At 33.4% G+C, this 25,425-nt stretch overlaps 1 protein-coding gene across 2 annotated transcripts; it reads right to left on the reverse strand.

Annotated features, from left to right (window-relative positions):
• Nucleotides 1–391: 391 nt before the first annotated feature.
• Nucleotides 392–25,425, reverse strand: LOC147064506 (uncharacterized). Of its 2 annotated transcripts, none has more exons than XM_085957527.1 (16): nucleotides 25,284–25,425; nucleotides 21,488–21,535; nucleotides 20,518–20,762; nucleotides 19,857–19,983; nucleotides 16,242–16,458; nucleotides 15,112–15,308; nucleotides 10,755–10,899; nucleotides 10,288–10,416; nucleotides 9,687–9,872; nucleotides 6,610–6,854; nucleotides 6,235–6,418; nucleotides 5,392–5,533; nucleotides 3,379–3,511; nucleotides 2,341–2,572; nucleotides 2,071–2,210; nucleotides 392–1,236 (listed from the first exon to the last, which is right to left on the reverse strand). In XM_085957527.1, exons 2-16 carry the CDS (start codon nucleotides 21,507–21,509, stop codon nucleotides 434–436), a joined length of 3,147 nt encoding a protein of 1,048 aa, XP_085813653.1. In that variant the 5' UTR covers nucleotides 21,510–21,535; nucleotides 25,284–25,425; the 3' UTR covers nucleotides 392–433. The 2 variants fall into 2 exon arrangements, with proteins under 2 accessions (XP_085813653.1, XP_085813654.1); XM_085957528.1 differs by having other exon boundaries at nucleotides 25,187–25,425.

Below are 25,425 nucleotides of genomic sequence, written 5' to 3' on the forward strand. Positions count from 1 at the left end.
GTTTTGAAAATAGATGCCTCGTGTCATATTATAGTAATTAATAGTTAGCTGAACAGCATTGATGTGACACCAGTTTCGCAAACTTAGTGGTTTTAAAATTATCTTAATGCTAGCCATATCCCAATAGTCATGTCTACTGCTAAAACAAAAGTTAACACTTGCAGGGCTATTCTAACTAGTTAACACGGCAACACGTTTCTGTTAATTTTCTTAATCCACAATAACACATATATCTACAATAATCAAGAGATTGACCAACTTTTGTATAAATATTAAACATGACTGCTAGAATGGGCGCTGTATGATATTATATTATTCACTAACTATAATTGAAGAATAATTTTTAATAACTGCTCAGGTAGAGAATTAAATAAATTAACAAAGTTGTTTTCATACAAACATACTTTATTTTGGATAAAAATACATAACATTCTCAATTAAATAAACTATTCTTAGCCATTTTATTCTTCATTACTCGTTTAGCTTGTACCGCATCTGTTTGCCAATCAGGAACCTTTCTTTTCTGTATACTTCCACTCGATTCATCAATACCGACATGCAATGTTTCACTGGTTTGTTGGGTTGCACGAGTGGTATTAATTTTATCTAGATTTTGTACTTCATTTAGACTTTGGATAGAAAGTTTTCCTTCAATATCTAAACGAATAACATCTGGAACAATATTTTTTTTTATTGTGCAATCGATGGACCGATTCATATCTTTGTCCAACTGATCAATATTTTCTGCAAAAATATCATCTTCATCCCAAGGGTCATCATCAATGCACACTACTTCAGAACTTTTTTGGGTAATTAATCCTACATGAGGAACATTGAGAACTTCATTTTGCGATGTGTTAAAAATATCATCCGCATCCCAAGGACCATCATCAATGCAGATTGTATCAGATTTTTTTTGGGTAATTAATCCTACATGAGGAACATTAAGAACTTCATTTTGCGATGTGTTAGTAGTCACCGAAACAGAATCAGTTACAGATGGAGAATTTGATAAATTGGTTTGTTGTTCTTCTATGCATAAACCAAAAGGAGAAACAGTTTTGCATTCAAAAACTTCAATCCCATTTTTTTCTCCCAGACTGTAGTCATCTTTGTAAACACAGTTAAGGTCGTCGAGATGGTTCCTCACTTCTAAATATGCTATAGTCAATTTGATTTCGTCATATTTAATGACAGGGGGACAATTATTTTTTATAGGACCAAGTTTGCTCATATCTGAAACAAATGAACAAAATGTAAATTATGAAATAGCCAGAGATATTGAAGAAAACCTTCTTCTATAGAGATGGAGAAATTTAATTTATGAAAGTAAAGTAAAAAAAAGACCTCTGGTTTACTAATTAATGTTCATACAAACTCTGAAAATTTAGGAAGATAATCGTTATTTGTTGCGTAGAAAATGTCACTTATGACAAACTGAAACTAGGTTCAGTGATTTTGTTAAGGAAACCACAGTACGCTTTCTTCAACATCTTTGGAAACAGCCTTATTTTAATTTAAAAATAACTACAAGATAAAAAGAACTTTTTACATACAACGTTTTTAAATTTTCTGTTGAATCATATAAACTTGACTTGACTAGCTTAAACGATCAAAAAAAATTGTACTTGATAGAAATAATACTGAAATGTCATTCTGACATGTCATATTGATTTCCATAGTAACGCACGTATATATTAATAATTTAGTTGCTAGGACCCCCTAGCAACCAATAATGGTATCGAAATAACTTTTCATACAAAACAGAATTAACTGAAAATGAATTAAATTCTACCTAAAGATGGCTAAAAGTATTAAAAAATGCATTGGCATCGTGTTCTGGTATATTCTAAAAGTTTCAAATGTCTAGCTAGTCGGAAAGTTAGTTAAACATCGATTGCAAGATTTGTACCGGACAAAGAACCACCGGACAAATAAGAATACGAGCTAAGAAAAACGTTGTAAAATGAGTGGAGCTTACGCATGATACAATGAATACAGGTAGAAAAATTAAATCCATCAATATGACAACAGTGGATGACAACATATAAAATATATTTTGTTTCATACCTCTGTTAATAGGAGCAGATTTTATGACATCGATAATACATTTCAGTTTTGGTGCCGTTATTAATGTCCGTATGTCAATTTTACAACCAGACCGCATCGCACTTGTGAAATGATTCATAATGGTTGATGTTTCCAATTTTCTAAAAAAAATGCATAATAAAAAAATATAACGTTATTTACAAAGCTAAATAATGACTAACAACTAAACCTCACCGAGTATAACTTAATGCAGTGACTTAGTATAATTAACAAATGACAAGATTGACAAACCTAATGGCTGCAACTTCTTGAATAGTTTTCCCTTCATTGAAAAGACTGAGCGATTGTCTTTGGGACAAATTAAACGATGGAAGTTGGCCCACAGATGTCAGAGGTAACGGATGCTGTGAGAGAATTTCGTCTATGGTTTGTACGGGTTGTGGATTATCAACACAGAACTGTTTGATTTGACTTACAAAAGAACTGCCAAACTTTGATATTTTCGAATCTGACATTCCATCAACTGAAATGAAAATAAAAATGTATATAAAATATAAGTAAAATAGCATTTCTTTCTGATTTCCTTATTTCTCCCAACACATTCTTCACAAAAAAATGTCAAAACTCCGTACGGCACTGGCTATGGTAATCCGACATAAATAGTGCACACTCAACGTTGCTGTTTTCGATGAACTAAGAATACAAATTGCAATTGGTTAGTTTTTAAAATTCAATTAAACCCTGCCTAAAACAAACCATAAAAAATATTCTTGTAATGTGTTTTGGTTATTGGTCCATTGTGTTTGGGTTTAACCGAATTTTAAAAACTACCTGAAATTTGTATTCTTCATTCAATGAAAACAAACAAGTATGATTGGGAAAGTGTGCATTATTTTTGTCGGCTCTCCACAGCCCACCTCGACTATTATGGTTTGGTCTAGGCAGGGTTTAATTGCATTTTAAAAACTAACCAATAACAACTGCAATCTGTATTCCTACTTCCATGAAAACAAATAAGTATGACTAACAAAGTTTAGTGGACACTATTTATGTCGAATCTACACAGGCTAGCTCCATCCTTCGCCGATGCCATACAGTCCAAAGAGACAAAAAGAATGTGAGCAACAAATTGTAAGACTGCTTTGTAAAACTGCTTCCTACACTAGCGTTCTTGACATGCATATTCAGCTTGCGAACAGGAAAAAGTGTGGCAACCTTTCCAGTCTGGATGTAATAATAATTTAGGTATTCAATAAAAAATTTTCCCCAGCTCATGTCGGTAATATACTATAGAAAATAATATACGAGAATCAAATATATTTTACTCACACTTTCCATCCACTAACTGAGTTAAGGTCAACGGTCGTTTGACAGCCATTTGTTGCAAAGCAATATCTGAAGCCACCACATATGGCATTATGTTGCCAGTCCTGGCTAAAATATGCCTGACCTTCATAAGTTCCTGAGAATTACAGAAAATAAGTCACAGTGAGAATCTTCTAAATTGTGAGGTAAGAAAATGATGAAGCAAGAATTATGACCATGCCCTGTGATGATTTCTATAATTATGATTATTATTCGACCATGTCTGATGCTAATAAGATCATATCAACCTCTACAGAGTGGAGGTTTGTATTAACAGATTTTGTTTTTACGAGAAATGGATGTCAGCCACTTGCTCAACCAATTAGGTCCATACTCTTGACTCATACACGAATTGGAAAACAATGTGTGTACTTGCCAGACCCAGGATTCGAACCTGGGACCCACAACGCTATAGTATATAATTAAGTCTATTATAATTAAGATAAATATAATACAGGTGGAATATATCAATAACATAATATTATGATGACTATGACTATTGAACCAAAAACAATGTGATAAAGATTTATCACGAAAAGGATATAAGAAAAACAAGATATTATCGAAATACAGATTCCATTTAATCGGGCCACTGGCTAATTGGGGCAGCCGTTTATTTGGGTCAAATCTTCAGGAACGAAAACCTAACCAAGGAACTAACAGTAATTTACATTGCATAATTGGGACAGTAAATGCGCTGAAATATTTGTGCAGATGACATTTAAATACCGTGCTGGTGAAAGTGGCCTCTATTATTGCATGTTAAAAGTTCCTGTTGTCAATTGTCAAGAATTTTCAACAATTTATGTACCATGTTACATGAAAATTAAGACTGTGAATACACTTGATACATTTTTGCAGAATTAAATCGTATGTAAGTACCTACTAATTATTTTATTTAAGAATGTATTATTCTTACGGCTACTGTATAGAAATAAAATCAATTTTTTTTGAAAGAAAAATACTCATTGTTTAATTTTGATACCGCCTAAACCATGGCATCCTCAGAGGATCCAAGGCCATGAGGCCTGAATCATCATTGGGCTGATTCATGCAAACATGAACAGATCGACTGCGAGGCAAATTTCTAGCCCGTAAGCTTAGATGTATGAAAATTTAGTCACCCTTTTGCAAGTTCTACAAAATTTAATGAAATCATTCTAGCCCTTAATGTATGTAAAATCCTGCATTTTCTTTATACCTACATTAATTCTAGAAGCAAGCAAAGTAAAACCTAGCGTCATTATAAATTTTATACTTATTCAATTTTAAACATACAAGCAAGCTGTAATTTAGTGCAGTAATGTTAATCCCAGCAAATGCAGTCCCTTTCAAAGCATGTACCTGGAAAAGGTCTGGTTGAATATTTCTGTGGTTAGCAAAAATTCTCAGAAATATGACACCCAATGTACCTACCAGCCAGGTACATGGGGTGTAAAGGCTGTCCTTTTGTCATTTTTCAGTGACAGAATTTGTAGGTAATATTTTTAATTCTTGCCTGAGTTAACCTACTCCAAAAAGGTGGATTCATTCGGTTTTTGGTCTCTGCGGACGTCGGCTGTGGCGCCGCGCTCTCGGCGTCACCGCCATTTTAAATTTATTATTTTTTTAAAAAATATTTTTGAATATTTCCTATGCTGTAGTACTTTGTACCTAACTGTATTCCGAACAATAAAACGCCGTTTTCGCCAATATTTCCGCGTTGTCAATCAACTTAAGCATGTCCCCGAAAGAAGCCAGCAGACGATATCACCATGACATAATGACCATACATCATCAGGGGGGTCCAGCGCATCAGTCATCACCCCCCCCTTTCGGAGGTGACAATTTAATGTGGAATTCGCCAAAATTCCTTAGTCCCTATGCGAACCCAATTGAGTGGAATCGACTGTATACCTTTTAGTAAGGCATAGCACCTGCTCCGATTTGAATTATACCAATTAAATTTAAATATCGTTTAGACAATATTTTCCTTACGGCCATGATTTTTTCTTCATATTCATTCAACTGGATAACTACACTTGACGATTCATTTGACTTAGATGAAGTAGAGGGAGTTTCTCTTACAAACTGTTGTAAGTCAATTTTATCACTACTATCTCCGAGTAACGGTTGGACACTGAAAAGGAAAAACTTTATGTAATTTAATATTAATTAATAACCTTTAGAGTATTTTGATGCATGGCAAGGATATCTGAGTTTTCTTTCTCGATTTTATTTCCGATTGCACTGCACTCAATCAGAGATTGAGTGAATGGTTAATGAATAATCCATATTAAATATATAAATGTCTTGAAATTTCCTTGGCCATCACTTTGTATTTGGACTGGACATATGAGATTAAAAAAATAATACTTAAGGCTATACCTCAGTTGAGGCATGGTCTAAAAAGATCGTGGCTAGGTGATGCGCGGATTACGGGTGCAAATGACGCATGCCGAATGAAATATAATTTGTCATATAAATCCAACATGCGTCCATTTAATGTTCTGTTTATTGTACTATTAGTAACAATAATAATATATTCACTGACATGTTTTCATTTTCAAGTTAATGGGTAACGTTTTTAGTCATCTTTACACGATTTAAGAATTAATACCCCCGTCGCCATCACGAAACGAATTGACATATTGACACCTCGACGTTCGCTCTCAGAATGCCAGCGAGTCCAAAATTTCGTCGCACCTATAGTTGAAAATTATTTGCCGTTTCACTGATGTATCGTCTTAATAACAAAAATCAGGAACAACATATCTGTTCAATTTTATAATATATTCATCAAACAGTTATATTTATTATCTGTTACAAAAAGGTACATACGATTTAGTTTTCAAACATGCCACTATATCTGCAGTTGGCATTAGTAGCACTGGATCAGCTTTTCCTCTTTTTCTGGATCTCAACCAAGTTTCCCCGTTGCGATCTTTTAGGATAACAGAAATACCAATGTTCCCGAAATTTCTTCTTTCTTTTTTAATAAAATTTTCTTGCTCTAGCAGGAACGCTATTCAGTAAAATTCGAATATGTTGTTACATTATAAGAAATCAATTAAATTCGTAATATAGACAGAAAAATATACAAAAAAAAACATAAAAAATTTTATCAAATAAATATGTAAAATAATTGTAACGGTGACAAAGTCATTATAATATTTCATTTGACTGTTAATTAAGAATAGCATCGTTAAAACTAACCAATCTGTTTCCACCACATGTCACTTTTTGAGGAACCAGCTCCGTGTATGGCGGTAGTGAGATAAGACGTATTTAATTTTTTTGTCTTGGATCCCTTGAGAAGAGCGATGATCATTCCTACGCCAAATGCTTTCGGATGAAAACAATCAATGGCGTTTAAAAAGAGTTCTGTGTCTTTTGAAAAGTCATAGAGACCATTTTCGTTTATGCCTTCATAACGGAGAGAATCTTTCGGTGTGTTTGCCCTAAAAATAACAGGCCATTAGCTGGACTATTAAATTACACTGAACAAAGGGTAACTACTACTTTCATGCTTACATGCTGTGCATTGTGAGCATAGCAAAGAAGAAAAAAACATATAATATGAAACCGCTGTTCAAAAATACCCGCTTACAAAATATTATACATATTACACAAGTAAAAGCAGAAACACATTATTATCACGTCACAAGAACTCACATACTAGAATTATCAGTAGGGAGCGGATTTATATGCAACAAAAAACATGATTATATGCATGCACATATGCACTTAAAATCATCGAAATATGCACTAAAACCAAAGAAATATGGAGTTAAAAATTTACATTTTTATGGAAAAATATTGTAAATACCCACTTCACCCAATATTACCAATAAAAAATCGAATTAATAATCTTAAGCAATATAATACAATAACAAAAAAACACAAATAATCAATATAAAGTTAATCAATTACAATTTTCAAAATACTTTGTTTACAAGTAGGTACAAATAATGGAACAAGAAATGCAAACTGTAAACTATGGAAACTAAACACAACTTAAAAAAACAAAAATGACAACTATTCCTAAATACTATTTGCTGTTTTTTTGTCAGAAAAAATAAGTTACAATATTTTTTTCAATTTTCTCATGCATTACATTTTCTGCATATCTGTCAATATTTTGTTTATATGCGGAAAATGATCTCTCAACGTCCACAGAGGTGATAGTGCAAAATTTATATAAAGGTGCCCGAGTTGACTTCACTTTTTCTGATAAATTAATGAAATGCTCGGGGATGCCATTAAAAATGCAAGTGCATCTACCTGATTTAGTTATGTTTCGATAAAATTATAAATGCAAAAGCCCTAAAATATGCATTTATTAATGAAATATGCACTACTGTCTATACGCTCTAACGTTTCAAATATGCATTTATATGCACAATAAAACTTAATTTTTGGATTCTGCATCTTTCGAAACGGATTTCTGTGCAACTCCCATAGCTGTGCATACACCCTAACAAAACATGCATTAGCATATAAATCCGGGCCCTAATCATCAGAACAACCGTGTTATTTACCTGTCATATGTAGCTCTCTTCCAAACCACTAAAAACAAAGATATGTGTAAAAGTTATAAATTCTGGTGCGCGTATGCTCCACCTGGAATGGGTATGAAGTATAGCTAACTACTCAAAGCTCTTGAATTTAAATATTTTAGTTTTTTAATATAAAACTATATACCTAATATATTTTTTTATGGAATCGGAACTGAACCCAAAGCAATTTTTTAAATGAAACTGAACCTAGAACCTATAAAAAAGTAGTGTTTCTATAGATCTGTTTAAATAAAAAATAGGTTCCTAGTAGTTATTAACAGATAGGAAAAAAGTATGTAACCTTTTATTTTGAATAAGGAAAACTTGCAAGTAGTAGCTTGTTAAATAATCCGAATTTAGATTACACTGTTAAATCATGTTAAAATCAGTGACATCGCGTGGGACTAAGCAAGCCATGCACTGCTTGGGGACAGAAAATTAAGGCAGATAGTTCCAATATTAAATTATACATCTTTGACAGTAGATTCCTTGGACCTGAATTTTTATTAGTGGAAGTATATTGTGACGTTGCAGACGTCACCAACGGGCTAATTAACAATCATAATTAGTGGAGAGGTTTTTCTCTCGTGGGCAACACAAAAATCCTGCGGTTGGCACTTCAAGCTTCCGGGTTGGATAAGTGGTGGGGGGAATCGATGTCAGGCGATCGAATTTTGTTTGGATCTCCTTCCTTTTCTGGTTGACCCTTGGGAACGAGAGGACGTGGGAGGAGCGATTCCCGCTTGGCAATTGCCAAGCGGCTGTAAATACATTTCAATTTCATTTTTTTAGTATTAATTAATTTTAAGTATTTGTTTTAATTATAACCTCACTCACATGTGGATATTTTGGTTTAAGTTAGGTTAAGTTGCTGAGGACTTATTGTGTTAATATTTTAGTTTGCAGACGCTAATATGTCTTTTGTATAACGTAAATATTCATTTATGTATTATAACATCGTCGTTTATGAACGGTGGTGATTTGACTATGGCGTCATGTCGCCATTTTTGTACCATTGACTTTTAATTACATTTTCATCACGGTGTTTCATTTAATTTAATTGTATCCCATAATATTATGTTCTTTTATGTTCTTTTCTTTCATAGAAAAGGCTTTGGCGTCCAATTCGAGTTAAGTTTTCAGTGCTCGCAATTAACTCCTGCAGCGGTATGGTAAACATTATCCATCGAATACCAATTGATTTCGATGGTCCTTTCCGTAACAGGATTGGAATTCATCAGAGAGATAGTGCGAAAACCCAGTACCCTGAGCTAGCGGTGCCTGTTATCCACATAGCTTGGATAACAGTGTTAAATGGTGGTCGGATGTTATTTTTAATTTAACAATATGATATACTTATATTAAAGATTTTGATTAAAGAATGTATAATTTATAGAAAATAAAAAAAAAACCGTACACATGGATTTATTTAGGGAAACTTAAAATTTGCTTGCCTCCAAATCAGTCATTGCGTCGGGCCTCCACGTTACTGAACGCCCCACTGTGCGTAAGGTTGGTGGTGCAATATGATTCGGGTAAGGTGACTTTGGTTTAGTTTTGATACACATATGCACACTTTTTGCCAGTGGTGTGAGCTTACCCTGAACTCGTGTGTCCTGATGTGACGTGACAATAATGTGTTTCTTCCTTTTGAGTGATCTTTTTAATGTGAACTGATAAATATGACTCGATTATTTGATGAAACCAATTAAATAATGTACATGAAAATCTTACATTCTGGTACAATTATCACAGCAGTCGGTTCGGTGGGATGAAGGAGGAAGCAATTCTTTATCAAAGTACGACAAGATCAAATGCCGCCTGCAATTTCGCGATGATACATAATGCTTCATATATTTATTTAGGCTTTCTTGCTGCAATTTTGCATTGGTGGACATGCTTCCGAATTCACGTAAGTTTCTGGAAAATATTGTGGTAAAATTGAGTTAACACTGCAAGAATGCAGAAAAACTGAATTATCAAATAAAATAAGATTGACAGTCATATACATAAAATTATGTATATTCAGGATATTATTACGATTAGTCGTTATTATCATTATTTTTATTGTGGATTTTCGATGTTGTAGAATAGTTTTTGGTTTTCTTTGAAGTATTTCTGATTTATTCTGCTTACAGATATGCAAATTTCTTAATATGATGAGAATCTCGTTACAGGTTTTCGGGAATCTCGAAATCATTAACATTGAGTGTGACAGTAAACAAGGAAAATATGATTACTGTAATAATTTTAGTAGATAATCATATTTCTTGCTGATTTAGTTTCAGTAGAGAATATAATATAATATATTGTATTAATTAAAGAAACATTTTACTCATGTGTGGAAAAATCAGTTGGCGAGTGATAGAGAATACAAAGCGATGGGTTACCATCGCGGCCCGCTCTTCCCGCTTCTTGATAATAGCCTTCCATAACGCTGGACGCACCATAGTGGATGACGCACCTGTAAAATAAGCAAAATAAATAACACACTGCGCAGTCCAAGATAGATTTTTTCAATTAATTCTGGGATTGGACTTTTTACCATTTTTTTTGTCCTGCCGATTTCAAAGTAACGATGTTTTACTGTACTTTTTGAAATATCCTGAAACAATCTTCAACCTACAATCTCTATTTGGCTAATACTTTGACGGAAAGTAGGTAGTGTTAATTTTAACAAAAAGATAAATACAATACTAATTAAAACAACTGTCTCCTAAAACTTAAAAAATGATAAACTAGTGTTGATATTATGAATAACAATATCAAGTACCTACTGTTAAGAATCATTGTTCATCTCACCTTACATTTGGCTTGTCTATTCCCATTCCAAAAGCAATTGTAGCTACCAGAACTTTTATTTCGTCTTTCACGAATTGTTCATGAACAAATTTCCTAGTTTTAAGAGAAAGTCCAGCGTGATAGGAGTGACACTTTATGTTATTCGCTGAAACCGTAATAAACAGATAATTTAATAGATATAATATAATAACAATCTCATTATCATACTGTTTGTTTATAATACTTTGCCTGAATTATGTTATTTTTCTTTTTGGTACTTATTAAGAACAGAACTGAAACAGCAAACTGACCTGCATGATAACAAAATGAACCAACTGATTTTTTCATTAAAATGCAGCACAGCTCGTACTTCACAATGAGTTTATTTATAGATAGATTGATGCGCGGATGATGTATGTTTTGAGAAAATTCAATTTGAAAGATTCAAATCAATGGCGACATGGACGTATTTTAAAACGTTTTTATTAGCTCGTATTCTTGTTTGTCCGGTGGTTGTTTGTCGAGTAAAAATCTTGCAATCGATTTTTAACTAACTTCCCGACTAGCTAGACATTTGAAACTTTTAGAATATATCAGAACACGATGCCAATGCATTCTTTTAATACTTTTAGCCATCTTTAAGCAGAATTGAATTCATTTTCAGTTAATTCTGTTTTCTATGGAAAGTTATTTCAGAAAAATCCGTAAAAAGTAAAAGACTATTATTGGTTGCTAAGGGGGTGGTCCTAGCAACTAAATTATTAATATATACGTGCGTTACTATGAAAATCAAAATGAAATGTCAAAATGACATTTCAGTATTCTATATTTGTTTGTTTGTTTTTTATTTACTTCTTATCAAGTACAAGCATATTGAGCATAATAATTCAACAGAAAATTTTAAAACGTTGTATATAAAATGTTCTTTTTATCTTTTTAATTATTTATTATATATTATTTGAACGAGACAATATCTTTTGAAATACCATACTTGGACATACAATATTTTTACACCATAAAGCTATGATGCAGACAATCATTTTGTGTATATTAACACTCAGACACCCAGTCCCGCATTAACGCGGAAATTATCGTATTATTCTCACACCCGGTCGGCGAATCGTCATCTGCTAGCGCGAGACAGACTACTTGAGAATTATTTTTTTCGTAATACTATTCAACAGGGTTTGATTCATGACTAAGATTTTTTGTGTAGAGTTAGTTCTTCTTATATTTGTGGTTGAAAATAACCCTTGAAAAATGATTTATAGGTTCAGATGACTTTCCATTAGAATATTATTTGTGATAATTTTTTAACCAGTCACAGATTTAAATAAAAAAGTAATACTGCAGGTTGTTGGATATCCTGAATTATTGTTGAAATATATTTTAGTGTCGATATCGCACCCGGGGAATAATAGTGGCACAAGTCCAAATTTGTCATTTTTGAGTTAAGTATGCAGAAATGTTCCTAGATATTATTTCTATCCGCACAAACAGCGGCATAATTCTTAAAAATATAATGGTGACCTTAAAAGCAATTTTATCATTATTATATTATAAAATTTTACTTAAATTCAAGCAGAAATAGTGGCACAATGATCATTGTGCCATTGTTATTGAGGATAAAATTCAAAACCAGATGATGCAAGTGTGCCAACTTCACGCTTATATAAAGTTGTGCCTCTATTCTTGCGAATGTCTTTTAAAATCTATGGTCTTTATTTGAAGCACAACTTATTCCAAGTCACTATCATCAGTTTTACAAAAAATTGAAGGCTTCAACTACTACCGATGCTGATAGGGTTGATAATATTCTTGATGATAATTGATTTCCACGTTAATTTGTTTATGTATTATTGACTTTATTCTATATTTTTTTCAATGTTGTGGTTTATTAGTATAAACTATTGTTTTTTATAATTAAAATGTTTCTCCAGCTATTTTGAAATTATGCTGATGACTTACCTACTTGTTTCAATAATAATTTTCATTGACAATTTTTAATTTATAAGCGTGTCGTAAGCAACTTTGTTTGTAATAAGAAAAAAGGTTTATTTTTATTTTGTTTATACTTATTTGGTTTAAATAAAAATGTTTACAAATTGGATTTTATTTACATTATATTTTAACAATATCATGTTTCATAATTATATTATTCAGAGGCACAAGATAAAATTTTGGCAATAACCAACAATGGCACAAACTCGAATTTTGTCTTATATACCCTTAAAATATAAAAAATTTAAAAAATTCAGATTTGTAACCTAATCAAATACCTAGTTCCCACATTTTGATGGAAAATATTTTGAAATTTATAATAAACTGATTTAACACACAAACATAAAATATTCAAACTGCTCTCCTGAAGAAACAGGTTTTTCGACTTGTGCCACTATTATTCCCCGGGTGCGATATATTGGTTAAAGATAACACATCCTCATTTTCCGCCATTGCGATTTATTTTCGGCACTGTTATCTTACCTTCACGGTAATTACGTGTTTATAAAAATAAAAATCTGGTTATGTTGTGCTAATTATATGTTATACATTGTAATAAAATTGTAGGTATGTTTTATCATGCTCCCATTACTACAGCTTCATTATAATGTGACGTCTCTACTCACTACTATAGAGTTACTACCCACGTCATTATATACGAGCCTATTCTAGTCCCGGGTTATTGAAGTAATATAATAAAAAAAACAATTGAACTTGAAAATAAAATTGTGTTGTATTTAGAAGTGCAAACTGTATTCGAAATTAAATATTTTACGAATTGTTATACATATTCCAAAAATAAACCATTTTGATCTATTTGTTATAAATAAACTACGTGTCATTCCCATTGAATAAAAAAAGAAAGGAAGGAACATACTGATTTATTGCAGTATAAAAACGGACAACCAAATTCGCCATCTTGGAACGCGACGATTTTGCGTAAACAAATATCACGTGGTCTGTACGTATGCAGTAAACTTCGTATGTGTTTGTAATTTTGTGTATTTTATGTTTGTGAATCATGCAATGTCGGCCATATTTGCCGGCCTTTCTGATTGCCGTGATTTATACATTATGCTCATTCCTTCGTAGGTCATTCCATTCAGTTCCGGTCCAATGTACGGTAACTGCAACTGGATAAAAAGATATGATTTTTTTTCAAAATATGTTCGCAAATTCGAATATGTGTGCGAAATAGTGGGATTAGGTACGTGTAAGTTTTGAGTGTAAACGCCGGGTGTCCGAGTGTTAACTCAAATTCGATCAAAACTGGACATACAGTATCTGCGCACTATTTCATCATACTATTATTATTTTAATATACGAGGGTGGGTCAATAAGTCCTTAGAAAAGCCGACAGGTGGCGCGACTAGTACTGTAAGCGGTTTGTTTTCATGCAGCGGCACTACCGATTCAGTATGCTGCGAAGTTTCAATCAGATTGGTCGGGTTGTTGTTTTTTATTTTCGTACATTTAAAAAAAAAATTGCTTGTTTACAAAAATGGAGAAAATTGAGTTTAGAGCTGTTATTAAACATTTTAATATAAAAGGGTTAACAGCAAAGGAAATAAAAAATGAGTTGGATTTAGTTCACGGCATATCTGCTCCTTCACTTGCAACTATTTATAACTGGTTAAATGAATTTAAACGTGGTCGTACATCAACAAAGGATGAACCACGCTCAGGACGTCCTGTAGAGGTGACTACACCAGAAATGATCAATAAAATCCACGATATGGTGTTAAGTGACCGAAGATTAAAGTTGAGTGAGATAATTGAGGTTACAGGGATCTCAAAAGGTAGCGTCATTTCTATTTTACATGACAAATTGGGCAGGAAAAAAGTTTCTGCAAGATGGGTGCCGCGTTTGCTCACAGTCGACAATAAACGCAATAGGGTGGTGGCCTCTAAAGCCCTGTTGTCGCTCATGCAACGCAATCCGGATGATTTTTTTCGTCGCTTTGTGACTGTAGATGAAACATGGATACACCACTATACTCCCGAGACGAAAGAACAGTCAAAGCAGTGGATTGCGAAAGGCGAACCATGTCCAAAGAAGGCGAAAACCGTAAAATCAGCCGGTAAGGTTATGGCCACTGTATTTTGGGATGCACGTGGAATTATTTTCGTTGACTATTTGGAAAAAGGAAAAACAATAACAGGGGATTATTATGCATTTTTATTGGACCAGCTAAAAAACGAAAACTTATTTTTCTGACGGTTTAAAAAAAATTGAGAAACGTCTAACCAAGTGTATTGAGCTCCAAGGAGATTATGTTGAGAAATAAAAAAAAAATACAAAAATAAAAACTGTTTTAATGCTTTTTTCTAAGGAATTATTGACCCACCCTCGTAGCTTTAAATTTTGTTATCTTACAATTTAGGGCATCTGCGACAGAGTCCGTAATTTTTTTGGTGAGACAGTAAATGATGACGGATCCGTTTGCAATATTAAATATTTTCCTTTCGTGAAGTAAAACTTTGGATATATCAGCGAAGGGATCTGTAGACTTTTTAAGCGCTTTGAAATATAGATTGGGCCTATCGAAACCGGAAGACAATATTTCAGGAGACCTAGAATGAACATCAAAATAAAATATATGTAAGTATCCATATTAGTGGCCGCATTGGAGTAAGGCAAAACAAAAGTAACTCGTAGCTGAATAAAATTCAAGTGTGTTTGAATCCAGACCGTGGAGCCAATGGACTTATAACTAGCTAATAACCATTTCATGTAATCATAATTTTCTTTTCAGGTACCTAGTATTTTTCTTAACATTATATTTTCTTAATTCTCTACTACTCTAAATTTTATTTACTAAAAAAATGGATCAATTTATTTATAGCTAAGTCCATCTTTTTCCATATTTGGTCCCACATTTAACAAATGAGTGAAATTGTATACCCGCAGAAATTTCGTTAAGTCAGAAACGGACTATTTCACACATGATCTCATCACAAGAACACATTATGGATCATTTGAGCGTGGAAAGAAATTTATGACAAGTCATACCAATTTGGCAACGCGTGTTATGTTGTTTCGTTAAATAACGATGACGTCACATCGACGTATTCGACACGTTTTTAGGCGAGACGAGTTCCGATGTGCGAGCCGACTAAGACGTTTTTCACTCTTTGTCAATTTTTGCGCAGTATATTTTATTCAAAATAAATTTAAAGGAAACATTTATATAACGAAAATGGTATAGAAATCTAAAAATAATAGATGAATGGTTACGGTATCAAAAGGAAGATTAGTTTAGTTTATAGTCTGAAAAAGACAATCCTCAAAGTACACAACTCGATCATTGTAATAAACTGCATTAATTAAAAGACTGGCTGGAATTATCATCGTATTCAAACAGCCTGCGGTACCCGGGGCACACTGAATACACATAGCTTATGGAATGCTCTGGCAATACATAAGGAGGGAGGCATCAAATCCAAAAGGCAATCAGAGGCAGAAACAGTTGTAAGTCTAAGAACATATTAAATTATTTATTTTACCTCAGACCTAACATTTGTATGATGTCATTTTTGACTACGTCTGTTGCGGTTGCGGTCACGGCCAATATCGGTACGAACGGCAAAGCAGATCGCAGTTTTTCCAAGTGTTTATAGGCCGGCCGAAAGTCGTGTCCCCACTGAGAAACACAGTGAGCCTCATCAATCGCCAGAAGTGTGACATTCACAGTTTTGTGGAGTTGTTTCAACAACGCCATACCTAAAAAGCAAGAAAATTGAGACTGTCAGTTTCAAAATCAGTAATCTAATTATTTCGACATTTTGTGATAATTGCAAAAAAATGTCAAGCATATTCAGGACTGAAAATAAGATGTTTTCTTTTTGGAAATATATTAATAATCGATTAGAAAAAGCGAATAGAAAAATAAAATGTACTCATGTTGTTAAAATTAATATAAAATCATGTTTAAAGTTGTTCGTGGAATATAAAAAAATGGTGGGTGATGAATATAAACAACGTTGCAATCAACCTCTGCTTCAATTCCATTTAACTATCTAACGAAGCTGAATATTTGATATTTTATGAATATGCATACGATGAAAAAGTACTTCCAGAACCTGAATCAAGAAAAATATAAAAAAGTACAAATGGAGATTACTGACTTTGAAACTAATACCCTCAATTGAGCGTAGTTATACGCAAAGCAGCCATTCCACACCAACCTCAATCAGAGATAGAAGGACTTTTATATAAAGTGTGTTTCTTTAAATCCACAAAGCCTGTGTATACTATTTATACATTTTGAATGATAGATATTATATATATATGTATGATTTTGTGTAACTTTTCAAAAGATAAAAGCATAAAATCTATGAAATTATGGTGTTTTAGCAGTCCATGCTGTTTTGTGCAAAACCGTTTTTTTAGAATCTTCATTCTGGAATGCAGCCAACTCTTATTTTTGTAAGAAAAATCTTTATTTTTGCAACTATTTTCTTTAAAAAAAACCATCTAAGTTACTCAAGTATTATGGGAATTTCAAAGTTCTGAAAATAATTCGAAAAACTTGCAAATTATAAATTAATATTTAGCTGCCTGGCACTAATTTTTACATGAAAAATCTACATATTAAATTATATTATATATTTTATATATAATAAAATGAAAAACATATAATGTAATTGAGAAAATAATGTTTATTAATTGAATGTAGAAAAACACACCTTACACAATTAGGATTTTAATAATTAGGTACATAATAATTATCATACATCGAAAATGGCATATTTTTAAAACGCATTGATATGACATTTTTGTATGACAGCAGCTTGGTTGCTTTATGCAGATCGAAAAAGTCATATTCTGCGGTTTGTAAAATCTTTAAAACGCATTTATATGAGATTTTTGCATGACAGCAGCTTGGCTGATTTGTGCAGAACGTAAAACAAACGTGTGAGTTTATGGAAATCACAATAACTGCTGCATTGTGTATAACTACGCTCAATTATTACCTAACAATGATATTTAGAACACATGGTTAACTATTTTGTGTTTAAATTTGGTAGCCGTACTAAGAAGCATCACGATGGTATAACGTTGACAATAATAAAATTGAAGTTCTACTGTGCGTTATACGCAAGAAACACGGCTTCATTTTGCCGAACAATAGCCGCTCCCTATATTATATTATTACTCTGAGGTTCATACAAATATTAGTTACAATAACAGATCAACAATGTCATACTATTTAAAGATTTTTGCACCATTCTTGGCTATTTATTGTATTGTATTATTTATTTATTGTAACTGCAAGCTTTCAAGATTTTCCTGATGGGTGTGTTTCTGAGGTGTTTACAAAATATGTATGTTCAATAAAGAACGTCACATTCTTTAATATTGTGAATTATTCAAAAAATAATTTAATTTAAAATTATAAGTGACTAAAATTTGGAAGATATATTATAATTATATTAACGACATTTGATAAACACTACAGTCGTATAGTTTAATGCTCCGCAACCTTTTCTCATCCACGGCCAGTGACGTCCCTAGACAAAATGCCACCCCTAGGCAGTGCCAAAATGCCGGCACATTTTTTTATACTTACAGTACTTTTTATCATCCTTTCATGACTCCAATATCTAAATCTAATTTAAATGCCATCTCTGCTCCAATAAGCAATATTGCGAGTCTACAGTTTCAGATAGGTGTCTACATTTAAAAATACACTTGACAAGAGTGACTGGTAAACATATTTGGATAAATTTTAAATTAGGTGTGCACGTGTCATTGCTGTTCACCAAGAAAGTGACATCCAAGGACAACGGAAGTAAACTAGACATCGCGAAACCGACAAAAAATCCTGTTGAAACTTTTATAGTAGGTAGGTACCTAATTAATACATTTTGTTTCCAATCAGTGAGCTGATTTTTGTAATGGAAAGGTATTTCCTGTGTTACTAAGTTTAGGTAGCTATTTCTATACTTATATAACCCAGTGATTCTCTTCGATTTGCCGCCCTTTGGGTAACTGCCGCCCCCATGCAACGCTCAATCTGCCTACCTCCACGGGACGTCACTGTCCACGGCACACCAAAAGTGTGAATTCGCGACACACCATATGTAAAACAATGTATACATCAAAACATGAACCCCACATCCTGAAGGGGGACCCCAGGCCAGGATCTTTGGTATTTATTAAACCACTTGAATTATGGTTAGTTGTCGGGTTAAGAATAATTATTATTTGTCAAATATTGACAAAATAATAATAAATTGTATCCTACAATCGTATGTTTTAAAATATTAATACTAGCGTAGTAAAATAGCCCGCAGGCGACTTTTTTTTACTATGTGAGCAAATTTGTAATTTGTGTTTATCTCACTTATCTGGTTGACATGCCACACCGCCTCCCCCCCCCCCCCCTTGTGGGGGCCATGCACCAAAATTACATTAATTTATGTTATTTTTTGATAAATAATAATTAAATATACATACCACACAACGAAGAACTTAATGTACATATTTCTATGTAGGTATTTGTATTATCAATATAATAACTAATTAATGTAATACCTGAGCTTGTTTCAATGAACGTACAAGTTTTATATATTTTTTTGACTTGATATTTGAATGTGCAACCCGAAGTTCTTGGTCAAGACCCTTCAAGCAAGACTGCTTATTGTTTTTAATTATAACTTGAGTTCAAATTTTTGGCATTGGTTGCAAAAGGGTTTCGAATCCAGTCGTATTGATTGTATGAAAGTAATGATGAAATTTCTTTTGCAGCAAAGTTTTAAATGTTTTTGAGTCGGATCCAAAATTAATTATTTTCATTCTAACCTTGCATTTTATTAAGTTCATGCAGGTGCTCAAATATATTACCAGCCATGTACGCAAATTTGGCTACTTTAAGTAAGCATTGTATAATATACAAAAATATTTGTTTTTTTGGAAGCAATGCACCGCGGCACACCTAGCATCATCCCGCGGCACACCGGTTGCGGAGCACTGGTATAGTTAATAGGTTATTTCGTCGCAATTAGGTATGGTGGAGGTGCGTAAATTGGCAAAGCACATTGGCCGGCAAATTCACTTAATATTGAATTGTCGCCATTACCTACTGTAATTATATTATTAAAGAAAAAACCTGGTACCTGACTCCCCGGATGCGTACTCTGGAGTTAAATACACCAATCTATAAAATCCTTCCATTAATTTGTCAATGACATCACCTGTTTTTGTCTGTGCTGAACCGAGATAACATGACGGTATATTTGCCACCTGAAATATAATTGGGCAAATTAATTCTGTGGTCTGCTCTTCTACAAAAACATTTCAAATCCAATAACAAATCAATTTGATATCTATCTTTTACATGTCACGGCGCACTATTCAGATTATAAACTTCTCGAAAATAGTGCGTTTACAATAATTATTCATCGTGAATCGTGGTATGAATAGGTAAAGTGGTCAAAATCACCGGTGGAATGGGGAGGTGAGGTGTGAGTAGCGGGACTTGTCATCCAACATTCAACCGTTGTCGATCGCGTGAGCTCAGTCGATCTATCAGTCTAATTTGATACTGATGTACATGGTTCAATGCGGTGACTGGATATTCATAGAAATAGAACAGAAAAGTAGCGCCTAGATCCAACCGTTGTCCATTTGATTGATTTGAAAATAATAATAGGTGGATAAATTACATTCAAAACGAATCGGTTTATTTTTTTATTGTAGGTATATATTTAATTAATTTTTATTTTCATATTTCGCGCAAATGAAGTCATGGGCGATCCTATTCAATAATAATATTACCTCTAAAGCTTGAACCTGGTCTTCCATCAAAGAAATAAGGGGACATATAATTATTGACAATCCATGTTTGAAAACAGCAGGATATTGATAGCACAATGATTTTCCATATCCTGTAGCCATTATCACACAATTATCTTTTTTATCTTCCATCACAGAGTGGATAATTTTCCATTGCATCGGTCTGAACGATGTATGACCAAAATGCTTCCTTAAAATTTCCAAATGGCATTTGAGAGGCGCATGATCTAAAAATGTAAAAAAAAAACATTAAATATTTGTTACTGAAAGCCAGTGTTAGAGGTTGTCCAGTGTATTTTTAGATGTTTCTGAATTCATGGTTAAATACTGTTCGTTTGTATAATCATTAGTAACCAAAGTCCTAGTAGCGAATATTTCATGATGAAATAATAATTATAAACAATAATGGACTTGTCTGTGCCTAATTATTTTATGTTTAACTACTAAAGCGTAGCTTACACAATAATGGAGAAATGGATTTTTTTGAACAAAACTTTTAATTTTTACAGGATGAAACTAAAGAATTGGTCAGTGTAAAAAATGCAATAAACTAATAAAACGTTAGGTGGAATCACCAGAGCGGCACATACCTAAATGAACATTACATAATATAAATTTATTGAAAGATCATTTGAAGAAGAAAGTGTCAACAGTTTACATACTACGTAGGTATTTGTAAACATCAATATCTCTACCATATCTAATCTTTACCTTTTTCAAAGGTTTACATATATGTACATATTTAGATAGTTTTGCTATAAAATATTAATATTTTAAAGAGATTTTTATATATAATATATTTATTAGTAGATACTTTTGTTTTCATATATTTCCTGTTGAATACTGGCATTAAAACCGGTATTCAATAGAAAATACCGAAATACCGGTATTGGTAATTTCATTCGGTATTGCAATCCCTAATTAACACGACATGAAAAAATAGATAACATACCTTCAGGAGAGGACGACATCATGTAAATTGAGATTCTACATCAATATTCTGAAATTAAAAAAAAATAATATAACACACACGCAGTGGTAGACAGACCACCCGCCTCTAACTTTCCTCATGGATGGCGAGTTTGAATTCCATGGCTCAATATGTATGTTTTGATTGAGATAATGGAGCCAATGGGTTGAGTGCATTGCTAACCATTGTGTGTAATGTCTGTATAGAGAACAGATCCATCTTGTGGAGATTCATGTGCTGCGTCTTGGAGCAGATGTTTTAATTTTTCAGTCCATATCAGACATGTCCAACTTTGAGAAGGCTGTGATCTACTACTATAGTACATGTCATGTTGGTATAAACACTGGCAGTGTCCTAGCACACTCTCTTTCACCATCATTGCCTACTGTGTGACGATAATACAAGACTACGCCTCAGTTTAAAACATGGAGATTAATATCTCCTCTTTCAGGGGCTTCCACCTCGAATTTGAAAATGACGACAACATAAAAATAGGAATTATGGCTAATGTTTCCCTCTCAAAATCTAAATAAAATCATATTTTATTACAACTGAATGTAACTACACGCCTTTTACATTCTCATGATTCAATTCAATAATGTTGGGATCAACGCATTGGATATGCGTAACATTGGTCTGTTATGGTTAACAGGTAACAGTTTCATAAGAGATTGAGGAAAGATGAGACTTGGGGGTAAGCATTACTTAAATTATCTTTATGTGAAATTGTATACGAATGTACGATATTCACACGATTAATATAATATAAAACGACAATGAGATTTTTTTTATACGCATGAGATACGAGTTACGCTTCTCTTCTGGGTAACGGATGCCGTCATGAGCTTTTATAATTTTTTTTTACAAAAACAGTTTATTCCATGTAGACAATTATAATAAATACTTTTTTCTGTCGGCGCATAGGCTTTTCGATCCAATTAATTGTTAATTTAAAATTTAAAATTTTCATACATTATCACAAACTGAGATTATTTCAGGTAAAGGCTAGTTTACACGAGTCACTGCGGATGATCATCGCAGATGATTATTTTCATAGAGAGAAAGAGGAATAGGAAAAAGTGGCATTGGTGGATAAAAACATGGGTAATGCGACGTAATATCATGGGAGTATTTATGTAACCGGTTTGTTTTCAATTCAGAATGACAGTTTACGTACCTATTTATGTAAATAGATGACAGTAGTCAGGGGCGCATTGCGCATACGTGGCATGGGTAGTGGCGTGGGGCGCATGCGTGCCACTTTTGCAATCATCCGCGATGATCGAAAAGTAGATTATGTTTAACTTTATTCGATTTCGATTCCGGATGATCACTTTTGATGATTCGAGGGTGAATGTGCGTTTATACGAGTGACTGCGGAAGATTCATCCGCGATGATGGTCAAAAGCGAACCGTGTAAATGGAACTTTATATTAGGTTAGGTTTGGTCTAAAAAGAAAGTTATAAAACCTCATGACGGCATCTGCGGCACATTTACCCTCTTCTGTTACTCCGTTTTCTCTATTTGGATGCCTCCCCTTACGATACATAATCTTTGAATGAAAATCGCCCTGCTTCCGTAACTTTTAGTGTGACAATGACATTTTGAAATGTATCAAAATATCAAACTTTAAATTAACAATTGTGTAATTTTCAATTTATTTAATTTTTTCAATTTTTTTTTTTTTTAACATATTGTGGACATTACAAATTATAAGTTTAAGACGTTCACAACATGACATTTAGAAACAAAGATATATAAAACAGTATTACATAAAAAAGGAGATAGATCAGTAGATAAATTAGATGGGTACAAGGAAGTACACCGGATGAGTTAAGCAGACCCTATTTTAAGAATTTATAAAACAACGTCCACCTAAACTCATTCTCACGTAGGTGGAATATATCAACACCCGAAGCAATTTTGTTGAACATAGTTATCGGCCTCCCAATTGGCATTACCAGTGGCAGGTTGGTTCTGCACCTTGGGAGAATAAACAACTGATGATCTCAACTTCTAAGATAGTTATCAGGGACACACAGGTCATCACTGCCCAGAATGGCAGAGTTCTTATTTATACCTCGTATAAGTCGAAAAAAATACATGGCTAAATAAAGATTTCTTCTAAATTGCAGTATGTAAGCATGCCTAAGAGAAAGTCAGTTGGATAAAGCCACGGATAGTATCCATACAACCTCAAGTAAAGGAGTCGCAAGAATTTCTTCTGTACCCTCTCCACCATAAGGCCATACTTCAACTGATGCGGTGCCCAAACAATAGACCCACTCTCAAGTCTGTTTCGAACTAAAGAATTAAATAAAAGTTTTAATGCCGTAACATCCAAAAAGACCCGGGAAGTACGCATGACGAAGCCCAACTTTTTAAGCGCCTTGTTACAAATGGTAACTATATGACTAATAAATGTCAGTTTACTCTCAAACGTAATGCCAAGATCCCTTACAGATGATATTCGTGACAGAACTCTGTCATGCATCGAGTATTGGAAAAACAACACTTTTGAGGCTCTGGTAAACGATAAAAGATTGCATTTATCAATATTGAATTCTAGTTTGTTACGCCTGCCCCAATTTAATATATTATCTATATCAAGTTGGAGCTGACGACAATCGTCCAAGGTGACAACTTCCAAAAAGAGTTTCAAGTCATCAGCGAACATCAAAAACATAGCATTTTTTATTACCAATGCTGTCATTTATAAAAATCGTGAACAGCAACAGCACTAAGTTTGAGCCCTGGGGGACACCAGAAAATGTGTAAAAGGTATGTGACTGATAAAGGCCTTAACGTTACGTATTGTTGACGGTTCCTAAAATAACTCCCGAATAGCTTCAAAAATCGATCCGACGGATGTCATGATCGACTTTGTCAAATGCTTTCGAGAAGTCATTGTAAGAACAGTCAACCTGGTGGCCTCTATCCAGTGCCGATGACACATAATCGGTAAATAGCATCAGGTTAGTTTCCGTTGATCGGCCGGCTCTAAATCCACGCTGTTCATTTATTATAAATGACTCAATTTTTGGAGAAATCATGTTGTGCATGATCATCTCAAGAACTTTTGCTGGTGCAGAGAGAACAGCTACCGGCCTGTAATTCTCCACTGATGACTCTGTACCACTCTTATGGATTGGAGTAACCTTCGACATCTTCCAGGTTTCCGGAAAGATACCTGTCTCCATTGCGAGATTAAATATATATGAAAGCGGGCCTTTGACAAAGTCAATACAACCCTTTAAAAAAATGTAGGGACATAATCAGGTCCCAAAGAGCGAGGAGGTATTCTTTAGTTTTTTTAATAAACTTAAGTACATCGCCCTCATTAATCGAAAAGCATCTCCATAGTTGTCCATAATTGTCTACATAGGATAAACTGTTTCCGGCAAAACAAAATGATAAAATGTCATGCGTTCATCTACGGCACTGAAGCCCCCTTTTCTTCTTTGTAGCTGATACAATTTTATGGGCAGACATCTACGGAAGTTGTTGAACAGTGTTAGTGGGATTTTGTTGGAAAATTATTGCTGGTGTTTTGAATTTGCAGGTGACGAAGGAAGCGTCATGGCAAAGGAATATTTGATAATATTTAATTAAATACTAATTAATTACCACATTTAAATAACTAAAAATAGGCTAGAATATATAACTACAGAAAGACTAACAATAACATTTTAACATCGTGATCTTTTGAAAATGGAAAACAGAACAGGCACGTGTTGAGGTTGATTTAACTGACGATAATTATTTAAGCAGTATTACCATTAATAGCCACGCATATCATCACTATCTAAATTTATACAACGAACCGCTTGGCAAAAGTATATTAGCTGTGCGTTTGGCGGACTATTTTGACTTTTGAGAACAAAATATAGAGTATAGACTAGTTGACAGAACCATAGAC

The sequence above is a fragment of the Rhyacophila brunnea genome, unplaced genomic scaffold, assembly GCF_057557595.1.
Source record: "Rhyacophila brunnea isolate RB1 unplaced genomic scaffold, BYU_Rbru_1.0 scaffold_7, whole genome shotgun sequence".
NCBI classification, from domain to species: Eukaryota; Metazoa; Arthropoda; class Insecta; order Trichoptera; family Rhyacophilidae; genus Rhyacophila; species Rhyacophila brunnea.